At 44.7% G+C, this 24988-nt stretch overlaps 1 protein-coding gene across 1 annotated transcript in view; it reads right to left on the bottom strand.

Moving 5' to 3' along the window:
- LOC121841431 (calcium-binding protein 8-like) overlaps positions 1-24118 on the bottom strand; it is a 77678-nt gene extending 53560 nt beyond the window's left edge. The window contains exons 1-3 of the mRNA XM_042309784.1: positions 24000-24118; positions 3908-4051; positions 242-354 (exon numbers count right to left, since the gene is read on the bottom strand). Of these exons, the coding sequence (XP_042165718.1) occupies positions 242-354; positions 3908-4051; positions 24000-24117 (375 nt within the window). The 5' untranslated portion in view covers position 24118. The remainder of the gene's footprint in view (positions 1-241; positions 355-3907; positions 4052-23999) is intronic.
- Positions 24119-24988: the final 870 nt, after the last annotated feature.

The following is a 24988-nucleotide window of genomic DNA, read 5'->3' as shown; positions in this document are numbered from 1 at the left end:
CGAGAACCCACTGGGCAAAGACATCCTTACATTGATGACTTTTAAAAAATCCAATCAGTTTTCAACGTTGATTCGACATCATCACATTGAATTGTTGGGTTGAAATTGCGTGGAAACAATGTTGATTCAACCAGTTTTGGCCCAAGAGACCAGAACTGAAGAGAAGAGTAGAGAATAGGATATGGCAGGAGAAAATAGAAGATACGTGAAGTCAAGAGAAGAGAGGACTATGTGGTCCTACCTGCCAGAAGATGTTATCGATGGTGCTTCCTCGGAAACCTTCTCTGGTCTCAGACGACAGAAGTTTGGGTCCCAGTATGGTCACAAACTCTTCAAAGTCCACCTGGCCATCACCTAGACAGACAGACAGACACACACACACACACACACAGTCTTGTAGACCACCGGTCCCCAACCCCTGGGCACATTCTCTACCAGGCCGCACGGAAAGGATACATTCATTTTAAATTGTTTTAATCGGTAAAATCAAATAATAATTGTATATAATTATATGCTATTTGTGTAGTAAATACATTGAACTTGGTGCAGTCTGTTCATCTTTTTCTCACCACTCTAATTATCTCTGTCACACCCACAACAGTTTACAGATTTTGAACTTGTGTAATGAGTTCATCACGGTCTGTGGGAGCTGTGTTGCCCGCCAACATTGGACTAGCTAGCTACGTTAGCTGACATGAATAAGAACACACAAACGTCGCTGGAGAGATTCTTCGGAAGGGGTAAGAGAGATCAAAGGCCCAACGACGATGTCGATAATACAGAGACAGCAGAGCCTGAGACTTAAAAAAAAGAAAGCCTCATTCAATAGAAAATATGATGAGTCCTACCTAAAATATGGCTTTATTGCGACAGGTGACTCACATGCTCCTAGCCCCCTGTGCGTAGTATGTGGAGATAGGCTATCTAACAAGGCAATGAAGCCCTCAAAACTGCTTCGGCACATCGAATCCAAGCACCCTGCACTTAAAGACAAACCTGTTGAATTCTTTGAAAGAAGAAAACGTGAACAAGAAGGACAGAAGCAAGTCTTGGAAGCCACCACATTAACAAACGTGGCTGCACTGAGAGCATCATACTTAGTGGCTAGCCGTATTGCTAAGGCCAAGAAGCCTTTCACTATTGGCAAGGAGCTGATTCTACCTGCTGCTAAGGACATTTGCTGTGAACTCTTAGGATAGGCTGCAGCTAAAAATATATCACAGGTTCCTCTTTCGGCTACCACCATCACTAGGCGAATTGATGAAATAGCGGAGGACGTTGAGGCACAATTGTTTAGAGGCTTAAAACCTCTTAAGAATCGGACCCTTTTTTCCAATTTGTTCCTTAAATGACATGCCCAAATCTAACTCCTTGTAGCTCAGGCCCTGAAGCAAGAACATGCATTTCTTGGTACCATTTGAAAGGAAACACTTTGAAGTTTGTGGAAATGTGAACGGAATGTAGGAGAATATAACACATTAGATATGGTAAAAGATAATACAAAGAAAGCACAAAACTTTTTAAAAAGTGTACCATCATCATGAAATCTAAGAGAAAGGCCATAACATATTATTATACCCCACATGCAATTCAGATATTAACCAATAGGTGGCAGCAGTGCATGTGCAAAGTTTTTAACCATTGCATTGCTGTTCAAAATGTTGTGTCAAGACTGCTCAAATGTTCCTAATTTGTTTATTAACGAGTCACCGTGGTATGCAATCCAGGTTGACAAATCTAACGATGTCGACAACAAGGCAATACTGCTTGTTTATGTGTGATATATAGTTCAGGATGATGTGCATAAGGATATGTTGTGTGCGCTGTCCCTGCCGACTAACACAGCGGCCACAGAACTTTTCAAGTCTTTGGATGATTATACATGTCAGGAAAATTGGATTGGTCATTCTGTGTTGGCGTGTGTACGGACGGGGCTGCTGCCATGACTGGACGGCTGTCTGGTTTCACTACCGGGTTAAAGAGGCTGAGCCTGAACGTGAGTCTAAGCACTGTGTCATGCACAGAGAAATGCTGGCTAGCCGAAAAATGTCACCTGAATTTAACGTCATATTGAATGATGTTATTAAAGTTATCAATCACATCAAAGCACACACCCATAACTCGCGTCTGATTGGGCAGCTTTGTGAGGAAATGGACGCAGAGCACAAACACCTTCTCTTATACACTGAAGTCAGATGGCTATCCTGGGGGAGATCGCTTGCCAGAGTGTTTGAGTTACGAGAGCTGCTGCAGAGATTTCTTTCAAAAAGAAGTCACCACTGGCAGCACATTTCAATGATGAGGAATGGGTCGCAAAACTCGCTTACCTGTGCGACTTATTCAACCTGCACAACGAACTCAATCGGTCACTTCAGGGGAGAATGACAACTGTCTTTAAGTCAAATCAAATCAAATGTTATTTGTCACATACACATGGTTAGCAGATGTCAATGCGAGTGTAGCGAAATGCTAAGTTGGCAGATAAAGTGGCTTCATTCAAAGCCAAACTGGAACTGTGGGGACAGTGGACAGGGGCAATATTTGACATGTTCCAAACATTAGCGTGGATTTTCAGAGAGACTGAGACTGGGCCGTCTTTCTCCCAGCTGGTGCGTGATCACCTAGCTTTGCTGTCAATGGAGTTCGAGCGTTACTTGTCCAAACATTGACTGGTACTATAATCATATGACTATTTGCATTGACCCCCCCTTTTTTTATGCTGCTGCTACTCACTGTTCATTATCTATGCATAGACACTTTACCCCTACCTACACGTACATATTACCTCAATTACCTCGACTAACTCATACCCCTGCACATTGACTCGGTACCGGTGCCCCCTGTATATAGCCTTGTTGTTGTTATTTATTGTGTTACTTTTCTTTACTTCAGTTTATTTAGTAAATATTTTCTTAACTCTTTCTTAACTCTTATCATTATTTTTAACTGCATCGTTGGTTAAGGGCTTGTAAGTAAGCATTTCACAGTAAGGTATACACTTGTTATATTTGGCGCATGTGACAAATAAAATGTAATTTGACTCACACACACATACACGCACACATAGATTTGCCTTTCAGAGAGCAACCTGTGTGTGTGTTCAGGCCTTAGCTTTTTGGGGTCCCGTTTTTTTACCATAGAGCAGAGAGAAGAATTTGCAGTTTTAAAGCTAATTTCCTGCAATTCTATAAATTTTGCCAATACTGTTTCCATGTTAATTATATCTGAGTGAGAGTGACTGACAAAATCAATGGGGAACCCCTGGAGGTCAGGACCCCTGGGCACCTGCTCTGAGTGCCCGGTTGGTATTCGGCCATGACAGCTGGCTATATTAACTTACCAATTAAAAGATTGTTAGCTGGCATGCTAATTGAGTGACTATCGGTGACTAACATAACAAGAGAAAAACTGCAGATGGACAACCAAATGTCTAAACTGCACCTTGTGCATTCTACTATTATAACTCTCATCAATAAGTTGAGAAAGGAACTGTGTTCCTAAACTCCCCCTAGCAGTCGGAGGCCCTAAGCAAATGATGATGTCGCTTATGCCTGGAGCCGTCCCTATGTGTGTGTGTGTGTGTGTGTGCATGCGAGTGTGTGCGCTTGTGTGTGTGTGTGTGTGTGTGCACACAGTCATCCGCAAAGCATTTTGTCAAAGCTGTTTAATGCAGAGTGGTTTACACAGAGAACCTGGTATATAGGGTTAATGCAAACACAGACACAGTGTACATACAGCATGAACACACTCTCACACACTGCTGAGACTTGGAGGTGTAATTGATTCCTTAACCTTGGAAAAATGCATTTAGGAAATCACAGACTAAGACTTTCAGTGTGTGTGCCTACATACAGTATAGGCCAATGTGTGTGTGTGTGTGTGTGTGTCTTTCATTCTTATGTCTCACCGTCCATGTCCAGTCTCTGCATGATGATGGCCAGCTCCACCTCGCTAGGCATGTATCCCAGGGACCTCATAGCCATGCCCAGCTCCTGCTTAGAGATGAACCCGTTCCCATCCCGGTCCAGCACCCGGAACGCCTGCCGGATCTCTGCACAGGGACACACATACATTGAGTGTACAAAAAATGTATGACATCTGTCCTTTCCATGACATAGACTGACCAGGTGAATCCAGGTGAAAGCTATGATCCCTTATTGATGACACTTGTTAAATCCACTTCAATCAGTGTGAAATGGAGGAGACAGGTTAAAAAACTATTTTTTAGTCTTGAGACAATTGAGACATGGATTGTGTATGTGTGCCATTCAGAGTGTTAACAGGAAAAATGTAAGTGCCTTTGAACGGATTATGGAAGGAGGTGCCAGGCACACCGGTTTGTGTCAAGAACCAGGGGTGCAACTTTCACTGGGGATGGGGGGCATGTCCCCCCCACATCCTAAAATTGCATTTCCCCCCCAGTTTTATTATTGGATTGTGATAATAAACGAGGCAACAGTGTGCTTTAGGACCATGCGGATGCCTCCGAATATTGGCTATGCTGTTTGGAGTGTTTATGGACTGGATAAAAAACATTTTTTAATAATATAATAATTATATCTCGTCCACCTCTAAAACCAAAGTTACGCTACTTCAAGAACTGCAACGCTGCTGGGTTTTTCACACTCAACATTTTCCACCCAAAGGACATCCAACCAACTTGACACAACTGTGGGAAGCATTGGAGTCAACATGGGCCAGCATCCCTATGGAAAGCTTTCAACACCTTGTAGAGTCCATGCCCCAACGAATTGAGGCTGTTCTGAACTCAAAAGGGGAAGGGTGCAACTCAATATTAGGAAGGTGTCCTTAATGTTTTGTACACTCAGTGTCCCCATGCACAGGCAAACACCCATGCATGTACACACATATGTACAAAAACATGCACGCACACACACACATATTCAATCAAATAAAATAAAATAAAATGTATTTGTCACATACACATGGTTAGCAGATGTTAATGCGAGTATAGCGAAATGCTTGTGCTTCTAGTTCCGACAATGCAGTAATAACCAACGAGTAATCTAACCTAACAATTCCAAAACTACTACCTTATACACACAGGTGTAAAGGGATAAAGAATATGTACATAAAGAAATATGAATGAGTGATGGTACAGAACGGCATAGGCAAGATGCAGTAGATGGTATCGAGTACAGTATATACATATGAGATGAGTAATGTAGGGTATGTAAACAAAGTGGCATAGTTTAAAGTGGCTAGTGATACATGTATTACATAAAGATGCAGTAGATGATATAGGGTACAGTATATACATATACATATGAGATGAGTAATGTAGGGTATGTAAACATTATATTAAGTAGCATTGTTTAAAGTGGCTAGTGATATATTTTACATCAATTTCCACCAATTCCCATTATTAAAGTGGCTGGAATTGAGTCAGTGTGTTGGCAGCAGCCACTCAATGTTAGTGGTGGCTGTTTAACAGTCTGATGGCCTTGAGATAGAAGCTGTTTTTCAGTCTCTCGGTCCCTGCACCTGTACTGACCTCGCCTTCTGGATGATAACAGGGTGAACAGGCAGTGGCTCGGGTGGATGTTGTACTGAATGATCTTTATGGCCTTCCTGTGACATCGGGTGGTGTAGGTGTCCTGGAGGGCAGGTAGTTTGCCCCCGGTGATGCGTTGTGCAGACCTCACTACCCTCTGGAGAGCCTTACGTTTGTGTGCGGAGCAGTTGCCGTACCAGGCGGTGATACAGCCCGACAGGATGCTCTCGATTGTGCATCTGTAGAAGTTTGTGAGTGCTTTTGGTGACAAGCCAAATTTCTTCAGCCTCCTGAGGTTGAAGAGGCGCTGCTGTGCCTTCGTCACAACACTGTCTGTGTGGGTGGACCAATTCAGTTTGTCCGTGATGTGTATGCCGAGGAACTTAAAACTTACTACCCTCTCCACTACTGTTCCATCGATGTGGATAGGGGGGTGTTCCCTCTGCTGTTTCCTGACGTCCACAATCATCTCCTTAGTTTTGTTGACGTTGAGTGTGAGGTTATTTTCTTACACCACACTCCAAGGGCCCTCACCTCCTCCCTGTAGGCCGTCTCGTCATTGTTGGTAATCAAGCCTACCACTGTAGTGTCGTCCGCAAACTGGATGATTGAGTTGGAGGCGTGCATGGCCACGCAGTCATGGGTGAACAGGGAGCACAGGAGAGGGCTCAGAACGCACCCTTGTGGGGCCCCAGTGTTGAGGATCGCGGGGTGGAGATGTTGTTACCTACCCTCACCACCTGGGGGCGGCCCGTCAGGAAGTCCAGTACTCAGTTACACAAGGCGGGGTCGAGACCCAGGGTCTCGAGCTTGAAGACGAGTTTGGAGGGTACTATGGTGTTAAATGCTGAGCTGTAGTCGATGAACAGCATTCTCACATAGGTATTCCTCTTGTCCAGATGGGTTAGGGCAGTGTGGTTGAGATTGCATCGTCTGTGGACCTATTTGGGCGGTAAGCAAATTGGAGTGGGTCTAGGGTGTCAGGTAGGGTGGAGGTGATATGGTCCTTGACTAGTCTCTGAAAGCACTTCATGATGACGGAAGTGAGTGCTACGGGGCGGTAGTCGTTTAGCTCAGTTACCTTAGCTTTCTTGGGAACAGGGACAATGGTGGCCCTCTTGAAGCATGTGGGAACAGCAGACTGGGATAAGGATTGATTGAATATGTCCGTAAACATACCAGCCAGCTGGTCTGCGCATGCTCTGAGGGCGCGGCTGGGGATGCCGTCTGGGCCTGCAGCCTTGCGAGGGTTAACATGTTTAAATGTTTTCCTCACGTCAGCTGCAGTGAAGGAGAGTCCACAGGTTTTGGTTGCGGGCCGTGTCAGTGGCACTGTATTGTCCTCAAAGCGGGCAAAAAAGTTATTTAGTCTGCCTGGGAGCAAGACATCCTGGTCCGTGACGGGGCTGGTTTTCTTTTTGTAATCCGTGATTGACTGTAGACCCTGCCACATACCTCTTGTGTCTGAGCCGTTGAATTGTGACTCTACTTTGTCTCTATACTGACGCTTAGCTTGTTTGATTGCCTTTCGGAGGGAATAGCTACAATGTTTGTATTCGGTCATGTTTCCGGTCACCTTTCCCTGGTTAAAAGCAGTGGTTCGCGCTTTCAGTTTCACGCGAATGCTGCCATCAATCCACGGTTTCTGGTTTGGGAATGTTTTAATAGTTGCTGTGGGAACGACATCATCAATGCACTTTCTAATGAACTCGCTCACCGAATCAGCGTATTCGTCAATGTTGTTGTTGGACGCAATGCGGAACATATCCCAGTCCGCGTGATCGAAGCAGTCTTGAAGCGTGGAATCAGATTGGTCGGACCAGCGTTGAACAGACCTCAGCGCGGGAGCTTCTTGTTTTAGTTTCTGTCTGTAGGTAGGGAGCAACAAAATGGAGTCATGGTCAGCTTTTCCGAAAGGAGGGCGGGGGAGGGCTTTATACGCGTCGCGGAAGTTAAAATAGCAACGATCCAAGGTTTTACCAGCCCTGGTTGCGCAATCGATATGCTGATACAATTTAGGGAGTCTTGTTTTCAGATTAGCCTTGTTAAAATCCCCAGCTACAATGAATGCAGCCTCAGGATATGTGGTTTCCAGTTTGCAAAGAGTCAAATAAAGTTTGTTCAGGGCCATCGATGTGTCTGCTTGGGGGAGAATATATACGGCTGTGATTATAATCGAAGAGAATTCCCTTGGTAGATAATGCGGACGACATTTGATTGTGAGGAATTCTAAGTCAGGTGAACAGAAGGACTTAAGTTCCTGTATGTTGTTGTGGTCACACCACGTCTCGTTAATCATAAGGCATACGCCCCCGCCCCTCTTCTTACCAGAAAGATGTTTGTTTCTGTCGGCGCGATGCATGAAGAAATCAGCTGGCTGCACCGATTCCGTTAGCGTCTCTCGAGTGAGCCATGTTTCCGGGAAGCAAAGAACGTTACAGTCTCTGATGTCCCTCTGGAATGCTACCCTTGCTCAGATTTCATCAACCTTGTTGTCAAGAGACTGGACATTGGTGAGTAGTATGCTAGGGAGTGGTGCGCGATGTGCTCGTCTCCGGAGCCTGACCAGAAGACCGCTACGTTTCCCTCTTTTACGACGTCTTTGTTTTGGGTCGCAGGCTGGGATCCATTCCGTTGTCCTGGGTGGAGGGCAGAACACAGGATCCGCTTCGCGAAAGTCATATTCCTGCTCGTACTGATGGTGAGTTGACGTTGCTCTTATATTCAGTAGTTCTTCCCGACTGTATGTAATGAAACCTAAGATTACCTGGGGTACCAATGTAAGAAATAACACGTAAAAAAAAAACTGCATAGTTTTCTAGGAACGCGAAGCGAGACGGCCATCTCTGTCGGCGCTGGAAATAGTCCACAATCAAACATGAATTCAAGTCATTATATGATTACTGGCTCTGTTCATGTTGTCTTCTTGCCTTCCAATTTCCTTCCAATTTCATTACCTGCTTCTCTCTCTCACTCTCGCTTCCGTTTGCTGCTTTTCATTACTCCTCATTACGGGGCGATAGATAGCCTAGCGGTCAGAGAGTTGGGCCAGTAACTGAAGGGTTGCTAGATCAAATCCCTGAGCTGACAAGGTACAAATCTGTCATTCTGCTCCTGAACAAGGCAGTTAACCCACTGTTCCTAGGCCATCATTGTAAATAAGAATTTGTTCTTTAACTGACTTGCCTAGTTAAATAAATGGGGGAAAAGGCAGGAGGAATGGAGGAAAATAACTTTAACTGACATATTTGCCCTACAGCTCCATTCCTGCATTCACCACACGATCAATATGAACCAATCAAACATGATACAATGATAAGTCTCAACATCAGACAATCAAACACGAGACAACGATAAGCCTAATACTAACAGGAAGTATTTTTTACTGCCGAAGCATTTGTGTTTAACTCCCTTTGCTGAGATGTTATTTTTCTTCATTCTTTGTATCCATCTCTCTCTCTCCCATTCTCTCCATCTCCTTCTCCTCTCCTGTCCCCCCCTCTCTCTCTCTCTGTCGCTGCCTTCTCTTCCCCCGTCTCTCTGTTGTGGTTTATTTCAGTAACTTACTGTATTTAACCAACCCATGGGGGAGTCACACTCCTTTCAGAGGGAACACTTTTACACCTACAGCTTTTCCACAGACTCCTCTCAGTTAAAACACTTTATGTAGAGCCACCTATGGCTCTGGTCGAAAGTACTGCACTATATAAGGAAGAGAGTATCACTTGGGATTTTCTCTGTAACTCAGTCCTGTGAAGTCAACTCTATCCAGCAAACAGGGGACATCCTAATGACTTTAGGCAACCTTCCCATTTGGTCCTTTTTTGGCGTTTTGGCGAGACGTTATCCCACTGATGTTCTGAGAACATTTTAGGAACATTAAAACACCTTGGGACCACAAGAGGACATTTAGTACAGGTCCTAGTTTGGTCACAGAATAACGCTATAATAAGATACACTACATGGCAAAAAGTGTGTGGACACCTTCTCATCGAACATCTCATTCCAAAATCATGGGCAATAATATGGAATTGGTCCCCCCTTTAATGCCACAGAATCGTCTAGAATGTCATTGTATGCTCTAGCGTTAAGATTTCCCTTCACTGGAACTATGGAGCCTAGCCCGAACCATGAAAAACAGCCACAGACCATTATTACCCCTCCTCCAAACTTTACAGTTGGCACCCTGCATTCGGCAGGTAGCGTTCTCCTGGCATCCGACAAACCCAGATTTGTCCGTCGGAATGCCAAATGGTGAAGCGTGATTCATCACTTCAGTGAACGCATTTCCACTGCTCCAGAGTCTAATGGCGGCAAGGTTTACACCACTCCAGCCAAAGCTTGGCATTGCGCATGGTGATCTTAGGCTTTTGTGGGCTGCACGGCCATGGAAACCCATTTCATGACGCTCCTGACGAACAGTTCTTGTGCTGACGTTGCTTCCAGAGGAAGTTTGGAACTCGGTAGTGAGTGTTGCAACCAAGGACAGATGATTTTTACGCATTATGCGCATCAGCACTTGTGTTCTGTGAGCTTATGTGGCCTACCACTTCGCTATTGTTGTTTCTAGAGTTTCCACTTCACAATAACAGCACTTACAGTTGACCCGGGAAGCTCTACCAGGACACGTTGAAAGTCACCGAGCTCTTCAGTACGGGCCACTCTACTGCCAATGTTTGTCTATGGAGATTGCATGGCAGTGTGCTCAAATATATACACCTGTGAGTGTGGCTGAAAAACCTGAATCCACTAATTTGGACATGTAGTGGATCATATATTAAGCATTACCCAGTTAAAATAGACATTGAACTTGAACCCTGTAGGAATCCTTGAACTAGCTGTCAGACAGGTTTTTGTATAGACCTCAGAAAGTCAGTGTAACTACATAACATTTCCTGTCTCCTTATGGTAAGGGAAAACGGTTTTCATGGGCATACAAATCCCCCAAAATGTACAAGATTGTAAAATCTAATGCTTCTTATTCAAAAAGTCACCTTACCTTGATACTTAAAACTTATACGGATATTGTCATTAATGTGGTTCTTCAATGATTATACATAATACTTGTTGTATGTGCACGGTGTTGAGCTGTTTAATGACACCATGATATATTCGCACATCATCATCTGATCCAGGAAGGAATTTACTGAATGACAGTCAAGTGACTAACAGCTGTTGTGATAGCGCATGCAATTCAACAACAGCCCAGTGCTGGAAAAGGTGTTCATGAGGAATGTCCAGAATATTTTGGTGTCTCATTCATTATGCCGGTGAAGACAGTTGTGCCTGGAACCACCTTGGATCTAATATCTAGTGAATTAATGTTGATCATCTGTTGTTGTCTGCTTGATTTACACCAGGGTCTTGTTAGATTTAACACAGAAAAGCATCAAGATAATGAGTTCATGTTTTCGTATGTCTTTGTGCCTCGGATTGGACACCGAGTCTACTGTTTGCAATTCCGTAGGATAGACTATCAATGCATTAGCAAGGCCCAAAAAATGCATTGTTCTTAAACTGTTAATGGGTGGGTCCTATATTAGTACCTACAGTTGAAGTCGGAAGTTTACATACACCTTAGCCAAATACATTTAAACTCAGTTTTCACAATTCCTGACATTTAATCCTCGAGAAAAAATCCCTGTCTTTGGTCAGTTAGGATCACCACTTTATTTTAAGAAAGTGAAATGTCAGAATAATAGTAGAGAGAATGATTTATTTCAGCTTTTATTTCTTTCATCACATTCCCAGTGGGTCAGAAGTTTACATACAATCAATTTGTATTTGGTACCATTGCCTTTAAATTGCCATTGCCTCACCCTTTGTCCTCTAAACATAATGATGGTCATTATGGCCAAACGGTTCTATTTTTGTTCCATTAGACCAGAGGACATTTCTAAAAAAAAAACAATCTTTGTCCCCATGTGCAGTTGCAAAAAGGCTTTTTTATGGAGATTTTGGAACAGTGTCTTCTTCCTTGCTGAGCAGCCTTTCAGGTTATGACAATATAGGACTCGTTGTACTGTGGATATAGATACATTTGTACCTGTTTCCTCCAGCATCTTCACAAGGTCCTTTGATGTTGTTCTGGGATTGATTTGGGATTGATGTGCACTTTTCGCACCACAGTACATTCATCTCTAGGAGACAGAATGCGTCTCCTTCCCGAGCGGTATGACCGCTGCATGTTCCCATGGTGTTTATACTTGCATACTATTGTTTGTACAGATGAACGTGGTACCTTCAGGCATTTGGAAATTGCTCCCAAGGATGAACCAGACTTGTGGAGGTCTACAATTTATTTTCTGAGGTCTTGGCTGATTTCTTTTGATTTTCCCATGATGTCAAGCAAAGAGGCACTGAGTTTGAAGGTAGGCCTTGAAATACATCCACAAGGTACACCTCCAATTGACTCAAATGATGTCAATTAGCCTATCAGAACTAAAGCCATGACATCGTTTTCTGGAATTTTCCAAGCTGTTTAAAGGCACAGTCAACTCAGTGTATGTAAACTTCTGACCCACTGGAATTGTGATAAAATTAATTACATGTGATATAATCTGTCTGTAAACAATTGTTGGAAAAAATGCTTGTGTCATGCAGAAAGTAGATGTCCTAACCGACTTGCCAAAACTAGTTTGTTAACGACAAATTTGTGGAGTGGTTGAAAAACAAGTTTCAATGACTCCAACCTAAGTGTATGTAAACTTCCGACTTCAACTGTATATGTACAATTACACAATTGTATACCATTGAGGTCCTTGAGAATTACAATTAAGCGCTTGAAAAAGTCCCTGAAAGTCCTTGAATTTGACTTGCCAATGTCTGTATGAACCCTGCTTAACTAAAGGGATCCAACCCTTTAAAAAATGTTTTGCCTAAAATTATATACCCAAATCTAACTGCCTGTAGCTCAGGACCTGAAGCAAGGATATGCATATTCTTGATACCATTTGAAAGAAAAACTTTGACGTTTGTGGAAATGTGAAATTAATGCAGGAGAATATAACAAATTAGATCTGGTAAAAGATAATACAAAGAAAAAAAGATGCGTTTTTCAAAAAAAGTTTTTTACTATCATCTTTGAAATGCAAGAGAAAGGCCATAATGTGTTATTCCAGGCCAGGAAATGTTTTGATTTTGGCCACTAGATGGCAGCAATGAATGTGCAATATTTTAGACTGATCCAATGAACCATTGCGTTCCGGTTCAAAATATTGTATCAAGACTGCCCAAATGTGCCTAATTGGTTTATTAACACATTTTCAAGTTCATAATTGTGCACTCTCCTCAAACAATAGCATGTTTTTCTTCCACTGTAATTGCTACCCTAATTTGGACAGTGCAGTTAGATTAACAAGAATTTAAGCTTTCTGCTCATATCAGATATGTCTATGTCCTGGATTTTTTTTTGTTACTTACAACCTCATGCTAATCACATTAGCCTACGTTAGTTCAACTGTCCTGCGGGGGGGACTAAGACTTGGTTGGAGTGGGATCCCGATCCCGTAAAGTTTAAAGGATGTATAGTTCTAGGCCTCTGTTTTTGTATAGGTGGAGTTACGGGCCAATTTGCATATATTCCTCTAAATACACATGTGGAACTGCATAACAATGATTTTTAATGACGTTTTAATTGCACATTGGCCCCATGATTTATAGAAAGACCCAGAAGTATTTTTGGAAATGTGGTTCAAAGTACCAATAGCAGAACAACAATGATTAAATTATAAATACATTTGCAGAATGTCTGGTCAGTTGTTTTACCTTTGTACCTGGATTGCATATTTTAGATCCACTTTTGCAAAACTTTAAATACAATTGTCATTAATAAATATCCTTTTTCACAACATTGTGGACATGCAGAGAATGAAGTTGGGTTACTTCTACTTCTACTGAAGTAATTTTCTGGGTTTGTGCAAAGTCACCATATCCAACATTGTGACTTTCCATTACAGAGCTTTGCTTTGATGTGGGTTGAGACCAATACATTCATATTAGTTGTGTTCCTCCACTGTAGTCACCTTTCCTTATTTTTCAACAATTCAAGTTTTTCTGTCAATGACGTATGGGATTTGATAGGAGTGACGCAAAATCCAACCTGGCTTCCGTTGACACTTTTTTTTGGTGCGCCAGGACGATTCACAGTTGAGCTTGCTCAGTTTGGCTTAACGCTGATTGGCAAATTTATCAATACTTTTTTTGTCATGGGAGGCCAGATACTCACTGGCTTCTCTTGCCTTCAATGCTATGGGCAGCAACAATGTCGTACTCGTTTCGACAAGACTTCATCAAATAGCTGGCCTATTGGTAAAGGCACAAAGGGGCGCTGTTTCGCTCATTCAGATGTTTTCTCCTTTTCTCCACATTCCTCATTCCTCCTCACAACCTCTTGCGAATTGAAGGAAAATGATGAAGCAGAGACAAAATATATATTTTATGTTTTCGTATTTTTTATTAGTACATTTTTGGGGAAAGCCTGGCTCCCCTTGGCATCCATGAAAACACACCACTGTCTGATTGTTGAGTGATGGAAACTGTTCTGGGTTCTCATTAAGGTAAGCTTAAAGACTCCCTCTTTATCTCTCCCTTCCATATTTCCCATCTGTATCAATTCATCTTCAGAGCCATGGTGTAGACAGAGCCCCACTTCTGTATATTTCTCTCTTTGATATTCTCTGACTGAAACCCTTTCCGCCCCCCTCTCTCCCCTCCTCTCCTCTGTGTCTTTGTACTAATCCAGTCTCAGATGTCTCTTCCGCCTGTCTACGCTGTCAGTTTTCAGAATGTTTGAGTAAAGTCACAACACCCATCTAAGCCTGTAAACCTCCCCATTTCAACAGATAATCGCAGAGCTCCAAACAAAATGAGTGGGATTGACACAGAGTTTTTTTCTCCTCTGTAGCAAAGTGATTTATCCGTATGCAGCACAAGAGAGAAGCAACATTATCTGCTGTTTCTGAAAGAGCTGCCTCACATTTAATGTAGTTATGAAAGTTCAATCAGTAAGTCTGATCTGAATGGATCGCCATTTCATTAATCTAGTAAACTCTACAATTATGTAACGCAGATGCAGGAATTCAGGAAACAAGTGCAGTTAGTGAGTTTAATGCCTAATGAAGCGCAGGTGTGCGTAATGAAGGTTGCCAGGTGTGCGTAATGATGGGTTTCCAGGACCAGTGTTTAGCAGACCGGCGATGTTGAGCACCGGAGAGGGGGAACGAGTGGTTGTGACAGAACCCCCTCCCCTGATGCTCAGCTCCAGCAACAGGACAACGAGGAGCGGGCCAGTCCAGACGGTGAAGGTATAAATCTCAGATGATGTTAGGATCTAGAATGTTGTCCACCGGAACCCAACACCGCTCCTCTGGACCGTACCCCTCCCAGTCCACCAGGTACTAGAGCCGACTCCCACGACATCTGGAGTTCAGGAGGGACCTGATGGCATGGATGGGACTACCCTCAATGTCCAGGGGAGGTGGAGGGGTGTCGTGGGGTACAGCATCAGCCAGGGGACCAGGAACCACCGGCCTGAGAGGGTGAAAAAGAGGGTGAGATCCGGTAGTCATTGGAAAGCTGTAGTCGGTAAGTTACCTCATTGACCCTCCATAGGACTTTGAATGGTCCCACAAACCGGGGGCCCAGCTTCTGGCAGCGCAGGAGGAGCAGGAGGTTCCTGGTGGAGATCCAGATGAGATCGAAAATGGGTGCCTCACTCCACCTGCTCCCTCTGGCACCGGACACGTGTTGGTGCCTCACGTGGGCAGCGTCCCAAACCTCTCCTGCATGCCGGAACCACTCATCCACTGTAGGGGCTTCGGTCTGGCTCGGGGTCCACGGAGCAAGGGCCGGCTGGTACCCCAGAACGCACTGGAAGGGAGACAACCCGGTAGAGGAGTGACGAAGTGAGTTCTGGGCGTACTCCGTCCAGGGAAGAAATCGGGACCACTCTCTCTGCTGGTCCTGACAGTGACTCCAGGAGCTGGGGAGATTCCTGTGGATGGTCCTCTCCATCTGCCCATTGGACTGCGGACGGTACCCAAATGTGAGGCTGACCGTGAGCCCCAGCTTGTCCATGAAGACTCGCCATACAAGTGACGTGTAATGAGGACCACGGTCGGAGACAATATCCTCTGGAAGGCCATAGTGCAGGAAGACCTGCTGGTATAGAGACCAGAGAGAGGGATAAAACAGCAGGCTTTGGAGAATCTATCCACAACAACCATAATAGTGGTGAAACCATCAGACAGGGGAAGATCAGAAGAAAACAAAAATAAAACCTATCAACAGATGGGTCCAAGTCCGCTGAGACATGGGGAGGGGAAGGGGTTTCCCCTATCTGATGGTTTCACCACGGCTGGTGCGTTCCAGGGAGACTTGGTTTGGGTAGATACGGAGCAGGAGTTGACGTTGGAGACGTCCTGTGTCAAGGTGGGCCACCAGTACTTAATGGAGATGGATTGAGTGGAGTGGGTGATACCTGGGTGTCCAGCGGCAAGGGATGTGTGCACCCAGGCCAAAAGCTGATCCCTTACCTCCGCTGGAATGTAGGTGCGCTCCGGAGAACAGGTAGCCAGTGCGGGTTCCCTCTCCAGAGCCTGTCGGATGTCCAGGTCTATGTCCCAGAACATGGGGCAACGATTCGGGAGGGCAGCTAATGGGACCACTCAGGACAGAAACCTCTCCTGAATTATTGAGTTCGGACAAGGCATCGGTTTGGATATTCATGAACCTGGGTGGTATGACAAGGTGAAGTTGAATCTAGTAAAGAAAAGGGCCCACCTTGCTTGGCACGGGTTCAGCCACCTCCAAGTTCCGATGGTCGGTGAGGATGAGAAACGGGTCCGTGGCGCCCTCCAACCAGTGTCTCCACTCCTCTAATGCCAACTTCACCGCCAGGAGATCCCAATCACCATCATAGTTCCTCTCTGCAGGGGACAGTTTTTAAGCGTAGTATGCAAACAGATTTTTTTTGTGGACTACCTTGTCATTGTGACAGGACGGCCCCCACGCACACTTCTGAGGCATCCACCTCCACCATGAATGCAGCGTAGGGTCTAGGTGTTTCAGCAACGGGGCGGAGGTGAAATGCCTCATCAGCAGGCGGAAGGCCTCATCAGCTGTAGGATTCCACGCCAACTGACGGGGACCACCTTTGAGGAGAGAGGTGAGTTGATGGAGCTGAAGTTCCTGATGAAGCTTCTGTAAAAGTTGTAGTCCCTTTATGGTGGTGGGACTGGCCATGACCTGACCGCATCTACCTTTCTTTCTTCCATAACCACTCACTGTGGGCTGATCTGATATCCCAAGGAGACGACGACCTAATGGAACTGGCACTTCTCCGCTTTCACGTACAAATGGGTCTCCAGCAGGCGCCCCAGGACTACCCGGACATGGGCGATATGATCCTCCAAGGTGGCCGAGTAGATCAGGATGTCGTCAATATACATGACCACCTGGCGCCTAAGCATGTCCCGAAAAAACTAATTTACGAATGCCTGGAACACCGACGTAGCATTGGCTAAACCATAAGGCATCACCAAGTACTCGTAGTGCCCAGATACCGGGCTGGAGGCCGTATTCAATTCATCCACCTACCAGATGCGGATGAAATTGTAGACACGCCGCAGGTCCAGCTTGGAAAAAACTGGGCCCCGCAGAGCTTTTCAATGGTGGCCGGCACCAATGGAAGGGGGTAGCGGTACTTGGTGGTGATGGCATTGAGACCTCTAGTCAATACACGGACAAAGACCCCCCTCCTTCTTGACAGCCCCAGCATTGGGAGCCATGAGGAGCTACTGCTGGACCTTTTGGAAGGGCTTTGTTCCCTGACGGAACACCACTACCAAGGGTTCAAGGCTATTATGAAGCAAATCAGTGAGTTAGCTCATAGGCAGCCCTCCATCTCCTGAGACCTCCCAACCACCCAGTAACCTTTTTACTATTGGTGGTGGGTTTGTACAGCCTACCCCGGCTCCCCGAGAACCCCGATGAACTCCTCCGGAATGATATTCTGGGAATCCTGGAACCTGCCAGGGTTTTCTTTCTCAGTGCTCCCTCAGTATATTATTACGCTAATGATGGGAAGGGCTCTCCTGGGCTACGGCAGTTTGGGAGCAATAATCTGCCATTCGTCATGATCAGGAAGACTTCATTACAGAGGTAAGGAAGGTATTCGATTCTCCGGTATCCGAGAGAGAAGCGAGCCGAAAACTACTGGGATTACATGAAGACTCCCGTAGTGTGGCAGACGATGATGTAGACTTTCGCACGTTGGCCGCCGAGAGTGGCTAGAATCCGGAGTCCCTATTCGATACCTTCCTTCAGGGATTATCAGAGGTGATAAAAGATGAACTAGCTGCTTGAGAGTTACCGGTGGACCTTGATTCCCTCCTTGCCCTCACCATTAGGATTAATGGACAGATTAATTGGTCACACTCGTCAATCTGCTGCGGCTCGCTCACCTCCAAAGGAATCCGGAAGTCCCCGAAGGCTGTTTTCCGAGAGGATCCAAGGCCACCCGATCTCCCTCGAGAATCATCGATGACGGGTGAGTCGGATACACCGGAACCTATGCAACTGGGAAGAGCTAGATTATCGCCTAGGGAACGTTCATGCAGGCTAAGCTCCAATAATTGTCTGTATTGTGGTGCTTTAGGGCATTACATAGCCACCTGCCCAGTGAAGAGACCTGAATCCTTATTCATCGGGTATCTGGAAACAACAGTGAGTCAATACAGCTTCTCCTCATTGAGTCTCCCCACATCCCTATTGGTTTGGGATTTTCTTGGCTCCAGAAGCACAACCCCGATATTGACTGGACCACGGGCTCAGTCATGGGTTATCCTTATGATTGTGATCCTTATGATTGTGCTATTGACCTCCTCCCGGGCACCACACAGCTTTCAACTTTGCCAGTGGACACTATGAGTACCTGGTCATACCGTTTGGACTCACCAAAGTGCCCACTGTCTTCCTGGTCAACGATGTGCTCCGGGACATGTTGAATCATTTTGTTTTTGTCACCCTCGACGACATCCTGAATCTCTCGTTCTGCCCAGGAACACATTTTCCATGCTCGACAGGTCCATCAGCGCCTCTTGGAAAATCAGTTGTTTGTAAAAGTTGAGAAGTGCGGATTCCACCGCTCCACTATCACCTTTCTGGGATACATAATTGCTGAAGGGAATGTTCAGATGGATCCGGAAAAGGTGAGAGCGGTGGTGGATTGGCCACAGCCCACATCCAGTATGCAGCTACAATCATTTCTGGGGTTTTCTCATTTCTACCGCAGTTTCATTCGAGGCTACAGCAACCTGGCGGCTCCTCTCTCTGCACTCACCTCTTCCCTCCCAAGATACCGTGCACATGGTCTCCAGCAGCGGACAAGGCTTTTGGGGATCTAAAGCAGCGATTCACTACTGCCCCCATCCGGACCCGACTCGCCAGTTTGTGGTTGAGGTTGACGCTTCCGACTTGGGAGAAGGGGCCATCCTTTCCCAGCGATCCGTCCAGGACCAAAAGCTTCATCCTTGTGCCTTCATGGCCCATCGTCTCAACCCTGCGAACTATGACATTGGGAACTGGGAACTTCTATTGGTTAAGATGGGTCTGGAGGAGTGGAGGCACTGGCTGGAAGGGGCGGAACATCTATTTTTGGTATGCACTGCCAAGCGCTTCAAACCAAGGCAAGCTTGTTGGGCTATGTTATTTACCAGGTTCAATTTCACCACCTCCTACCGCCTCAGGGTGCAAAAACGTGAAGCCGGACGCTCTCTCCTATCTGTACAGTTCCATTGCCACTCCCTCTGAATCTGAGACCATCCTACCTGCCTCATGTTTGGCAATCTGGTCTGCAAGGCACAACACCCCGGCTAACCAGATGTTCGTTCCTGATTCGGCCCGGCCTCAGGTCCTGGAATGGGCTCACTCCTCCAGGATTACCTGTCATCCGGGTGCTCGTTGTACCCTGGCTTTCCTCCGACAACGCTTTTGGTGGCCCATCATGGCTCCTGATGTCTCAGCCTTCATTGCACGGTGTGCGCTCAAAGCAAGACTCTGTGGCAAGCTCCGTCTGGCCTCGTTCAGCCACTCCCTGGTCCCATATTTCCCTGCATAGGGCAACCTGTCATCAGCATTTGGCTCTGAGGAGCATTCCTCTGAGACTAGGCCTAACCCAAACTATTCAATAACAACTGTTCCATATGATATTCTGCTTCTGTCATTCAGTTAAGCCTGTACTCTATTGAATTACTGCTGCTGCCGCCTGAATGTGTGTATACAGTGCATTCGGGAATACCCCTTGACTTTTTGTTACAACCACATTTTGTTACAACCTTATTCTAAAATGGATTAAAACATATTTTTTCTATCATCAATTTACATACAATACACCATGATGATAAAGCAAGAACAGGTTTTTAGATATTTTTGCAACAAAACAAATATTATTTTGTTCACATTTACATGACACATTTACAAGTATTCATGCCCTTTACTCTTTACGCCACTCGTGCATTGTCTTGGCTGTGTGCTTTGGGCTGGTATCCTGTTGGTTGGTGAACCTGAGTTTCTGAGCGCTGTGGAGCAGGTTTTCATCAAGGATCTCTCTACTTTGCTCCATTCATCTTTCCCTCAACCCTGACTAGTCTCCCAGTCCCTGCCACTAAAAACATCACCACAGCATGATGCTGCAACCAACATGCTTCACCGTACAGATGGTGGCAGATTTTCAGATGTGACGCTTGGCATTCAGGCCAAACAGTTCAATCTTGGTTTCAAGTTTCTCATGATTTGAGAGTCCTTGAGGTACCTTTTGGCAAATTCCAAGTGGGTTGTCATGTGCCTTTTACTGAGGATTGGCTTCTACTATAAAGGCCTAATTGGTGGAGTGCTGCAGAGATGGTTGTCCTTGTGGAAGGTTATCCCATCTCCACAGAGGAATTCTGGAGCTCTATCAGAGTGACCGTGTTCTTGGTCATCTCCCTGGCGAAGTCTCTTCTCCATAGATTGCTCTAGGAAGAGTCTTGGTGGTTCCAAACTGCTTGCATTTAAGAATGATAGATGCCACCGTGTTCTCGGGGACCTCCAATGCTGCAGACATTTTTTGGTATCCTTCCCCAGATCTGTGCCTCCTGTCTCAGAGCTCTACGGACAATTCCTTTTACCTCACATCTTGTTTTTTTCTCTGAAATGCACTGTGAACTGTGGGGCCTTATATAGACATGTGTGTGCCTTTCCAAATCATGTCCAATCAATTGAATTTACCACAGGTGGACTCCAATCAAGTTATAGAAAAATCTCAAGGATGATCAATGGAAACAGGATGCAACTGAGCTCAATTTTGAGTCTCATAGCAAAGGGTCTGAATACTTATGTAAAGAAGGTATCTGTTTTTTTAAATTTTTAATAAATTTGCTAACATTTCTAAACCTGTTTTCGCTTTCTCATTATGGGGTAGTGTATATAGATTGAGGATTTTTATTTATTTAATCCATTTTAGAATAAGCCTGTAACGTAACAAAATTTGGAAAAAGTCAAAGGAGCTGAATACTTTTCGAATGCCCTGTACATGTATGCACGCAAGTGAGTTTTGTGTGGCTCACGCTGTGATACACCCTTCAATCTGGACAGACATCACCCCTCACTGAGAAACAACAAATCCAGACTAAAGTACAACCAATGTAAAATAACAGATACTTTCAACAGTAAGGGCTCGATTCAATCCGTAGCTGCGCTGTAGCACGATTGACATTTAAAGTTGCAATATGCAGAAATTTCTCTGCCATTTCCTGGTTGCTATAATTCTAGTAGTTTGCCTAATTTCAGTTTGTGACAAAACAAGCAATGTACTGTATAGTGCAGAGAATCAATGTACCATCTAATCTGCTGTGAAATATCTTTTCAATAACCAAAAATATTGTATTTTCAGCAGTTTGAAGCTAGTGTACAAAACTGAAATTAAAAGATGCAAAAAACAAAATTTAAGAACGGGAAGCAAAGAAATAGTGCCCAGACAGATCTACCGCTTCTTATACTTGTTTTCAATAAAAATGACAGATCTATAACTCACATTTCTATGTGAATTTGGTTGGCTCATCCCAAAAGGATCGATATTTCAGCTTTAAAGGCAATGTTCCCATATTCACGGTAAATGCTGCATTTATCGGCTCAATCAAAAATGACCTTTACATTTCAACCACGCTACAATGCAGATCTTCAGCACGACATGTTGAATCTAGCCTTGAAGTGATAAGGCAGGGGTTCACAAACTTTTTTGGCCCACAACACCATTTTGATATCTGAAAGTTCTCGCGACCTCAAACATGCGAAAATTCTTTCCAACACTCCCCCTCAATAACCACCAAGCCTCGGTGTGGAATAGAACATTGTCATGCTCTGATCCCAAATATCCACATGGTTTTGCGAACAGGCGTGCGCACAGTGTGTGGTTTGATGTAGTTTATAATCGAAGTTACCTGCTGCAGTATGTCTCTGAGTTCTGTGCTCAGCTCTTTTGCCACCAGTTGCTATCAGTGTATCATACAATGCGTTTATATGGCAGAGGGAGACACATTCATAACTATACTGCAGAGGCCTGCCTACCATCCCGCCATAGATGGAGCCCCATCTTTGCAAAAGCCCACTATTCGTTCCCATGGAATACGTTTTTTGTCAATACACCCACACAGCACACTGAACATCCCCTGTGCCATTTCAATCTTGGGAATCGTGGGACAGAACAATATGCCCTCGTGAATTGTATCCCCCGACATGTATAATGAACAAAAGTCAATGCATGGACATTTTGCCCCTTACAGTCAATGTCCATTTGTAGAGCATAAGCTGGGGAGTTTGAGTTGTTCAGTCAGTTTCCTCTTTATTGCTAGCAATAGTATAAATTATTTGTTTAACATTATCTAACAAAGGTAGGCCTATTCATGTGAGTTTCTGTGCCCCAGCCAGTGTGGTGACACACTGTTTTCACCATATCAATTGCAGCTGGTAATATCAAAGTCTGTGCAATAGTGTTTCATAGCGTAGCGGGCCTAGCCATTCAATGTGGGAATGATTCAAGTGCAAAGGTCATGTGTGGTCTTTTCTCATGATCTAAAGGCATTCTCTGGTTGAATTGTATCTTTTAGATTTGAATCATTTCATTTAGATTTTTAAGGTGAAGTATATTACAATGATTTTGACATACAAAGACGATGTTATAATATATACATCTTTTATTCTCTGTATTTTGGAAATTGTCCCGCGACCCCATTTTCAAATCAGGTGGACCCACATTGGGCCGCAACCCCTAGTTTGGGAACCACTGTACTAACCTTCACAGGCAGGCGAAATAGCCTTCTGAATCCCTTGATGGGTGGATTATCAACATCCATTAATCTCCAACACCCAATGGGATCTCTTTGTTCTCCACATCAAAGGTTCCCATGTGTGATTGACAGGACTCAGTGATAACCCAACACTAAGAGGTCAGAATTACACTAATTAGTTTCTAAACATTTAGCCCTTGACCGTCCACAGGACATGCTTAGACCAATCAGATTGCTCAGTGCAGGAAAGGGTTGTATCTGTCACGGATCCCCCCGGTTGTAATGCGTACGTATCTGGTGGCAGGGAAGTCAGACGCAGGAGAGCAGAACTTGATAATAGTTTAATAGTTTAATAGTAAAACCAAAGGCATAAGAAATACAAAGTATGGGCACAATAACCCGATGCGCACCAGTCAAACAAAATGTGCACAAGCACAATAAACAATGCCACACAAAGACATGGGGGGAACAGAGGGTTAAATACACAACACATAATGAGGGAAATGAGAACCAGGTGTGTGGGAAAACGAGACAAAACAAATGGAAAATTAAAAATGGATAGGCGATGGCTAGACCTGCGACGTCGACCGCCGAACACCCGCCCGAACAACGAGAGGCATCGACTTGGGAAGAAGCCGTGACACTGGTACTGCTGCTCATTCCGTTCACCAGCTTCAGAGGTCTACGTCACCGGCCTTCTAGGTGTCGCTGAACTGGATCATCACCACCAACCTCGGACTGTCTTTGTCGATCAGTGTTCTATGTCTATTGGTCTTGTACCTGTGCCCATTTTTATTTTTGGTGCTATGTGTATTTTTGTGCACTTGTTATTACGGGTCTCGTCCAATGAATTATTTTAGAGGTTTTCAACCTCACTCTTTTGTTTTGGGTAGAGAATTTTTAAAAACTATTACGTATCCTCCGACTGTCTCCCATCCTTATGCAACGTGACAGTATCTGTCTGCTACAGCCAATCAAACACTTTCTTATTGAGCCAGTGTAGCTTTGCAAGTCGGTGCTACTTCTTTATTGAACGGATAAATAGTTGTTTACATCGTGGCGAAGAATGAAGAGATTTGGAGGACAGACCACTTTATACCTAAGCTTTATATCAATACTGTTGCACAAGTGCGCACACTTACACACACACACACACTGACCTCCTAGCTCCTCAGTGGATATACTGGTGATTTGGAAGGCTTCGCTCCCCTCAGACAGAGTCCGGCTCAGGAGACTTCCAGTGTAGAGCAGTGTAGACCTGACGTGGTGGAACGGCATCTTGTCTCTGCAGAACACACGTATACAGTTTGAATGCTGAGGGTCTGTGTTCCCATATACAGTAGGTGGGTGAAAGAGAGTGAACCCATCTATTTTTCTCTACCTCTCTTTCCCTCTACTCCTCCCCGTCTCCTCCATCCTCTCCCCCTCTCCCTCCCTCTCCCTTAAGGGCGACAGGTAGCCTAGCAGTTAGAGAGTTGGGCCCGTAACTGAAAGTTTGTTAGTACGAATCCCGCAATTGACAAGGTGAAAAATCTGTTCATATGCCCTTGAGCAAGGAACTTAACCCTAATTGCTCCAGGGTTGCTAGTTATGAAGGCAGAGCTTGGCTGTGACCTCACTCTCTGATGGTGTTTCAGGGAGAGTCGGATATGCAAATAAACACATTTCCAATTCACACGTGTGTTTATACACACTTGTCCATGTGTGAAATAGGACAAATATAAGCACCCATCAACTTATTTTCTCCTTACCTCCACTCATCTCCTCCTCGTTCTAATGTCTACCCGGTACCTGGCTCAGAGAGATAAACACCTGACTAAAGCCCTGTCACTGTTTTCCTTCGACCTCACTCCTCATCACCTCCTCACATCTTGTCATTACCACTTCCCCCTCCCTTCTCCTCCCTGACTGGAGAATGAACCATATCTACAGTGTAGAGAGAGAGAAAAAGAGACAGACCACCAGAGTCAACAAAGAGCTCTAAGAGGTAGAGAAGGCGCTATAAGAGATAAAAGACAGTGTTTCTATAAGTGGCGCTATGAGAGTTGATTGGTGATTCCATGAGGGATGGCTGAGACTAAGTTTTTTAAACTTTAAAATGTATGTCAAACAAAAACCATGATTGCAATGTTAAACAAACCACACAACT

The sequence above is a fragment of the Oncorhynchus tshawytscha genome, linkage group LG30 (genome assembly GCF_018296145.1).
Source record: "Oncorhynchus tshawytscha isolate Ot180627B linkage group LG30, Otsh_v2.0, whole genome shotgun sequence".
NCBI classification, from domain to species: Eukaryota; Metazoa; Chordata; class Actinopteri; order Salmoniformes; family Salmonidae; genus Oncorhynchus; species Oncorhynchus tshawytscha.
The sequence above is the reverse complement of the archived record's forward strand: the minus strand, read 5'-3'. Positions and strand labels throughout refer to the sequence as shown.